Here is a 717-nt window from a genome sequence, read left to right on the forward strand (position 1 = left end):
AGTAGCTCAGCATCACTTCGCCCACCTGAGCCACCGCCTGCAGGTCCCACGTGCGGAGCGTCCCGTCCCCAGAGGCGGATAGCACCAGGGTCGTGTTGGGAAGCACGGCCATAGCTGTCACCGGGCCTGCAGGAGGGCGCGTGTCACTCGGGTGCACCAGGGACTGAGAGAGGGGAAACCGACCAGCTCGGGTGACAATAGAGAGAGAAGCTTGGCCAGAGATGGCAGAGATTCTGGACAGCGCAGCGCTCTTTACGGCTGGGTGGGGCGAGCAGGGGCCTCGAGAGCCATGGGCGGGGTGTACCTGTGTGGCCCACGAACACCATCCGGATCTGCCAGTCAGCCCCCCACACCTTCACTGTGCTGTCTCGGGAAGCTGTCACCATGGCCTCCATCTCCCCGCAGTACGCCAGGTCAGAGATGGTGCTGGGGGAAGGCCCCGCGGACTCAGGATGGCCTCCCAGGAGCCTCTGCACCCTGCCCAACTGGCTTTCCCTCCCCCGACTCCCTGGGCCCCCTCACGTTTTGTGGAGATCCTGGCGTACGTCTGTGACAGTCCAAGTGCGCAGATCGAAGGTGAGCACAGCCGAGCCATAGGCTGCAAAGCAGCGAGGGACGTAGTTGGGCCCCAGGGGCCCCAGAGCCAGGCGCGTGAGGGCACCAGCGCAGCTTAACTGGGGCTGCAGCGAGGGCCCGCAAGGCAACAGGCAGCGACCC

The 717-nt window shown here is 65.6% G+C and overlaps 1 protein-coding gene across 1 annotated transcript in view; it reads right to left on the reverse strand.

Annotated features, from left to right (window-relative positions):
- LOC102771115 (WD repeat-containing protein 97-like) overlaps nt 1-717 on the reverse strand; it is a 10,351-nt gene that overhangs the window by 8,870 nt on the left and 764 nt on the right. The window contains exons 2-4 of the mRNA XM_015571377.1: nt 523-706; nt 305-426; nt 5-126 (exon numbers count right to left, since the gene is read on the reverse strand). Of these exons, the coding sequence (XP_015426863.1) occupies nt 5-126; nt 305-426; nt 523-706 (428 nt within the window). The remainder of the gene's footprint in view (nt 1-4; nt 127-304; nt 427-522; nt 707-717) is intronic.

This window comes from Myotis davidii, unplaced genomic scaffold, assembly GCF_000327345.1.
Source record: "Myotis davidii unplaced genomic scaffold, ASM32734v1 scaffold1509, whole genome shotgun sequence".
In the NCBI taxonomy this organism is placed as follows: Eukaryota; Metazoa; Chordata; class Mammalia; order Chiroptera; family Vespertilionidae; genus Myotis; species Myotis davidii.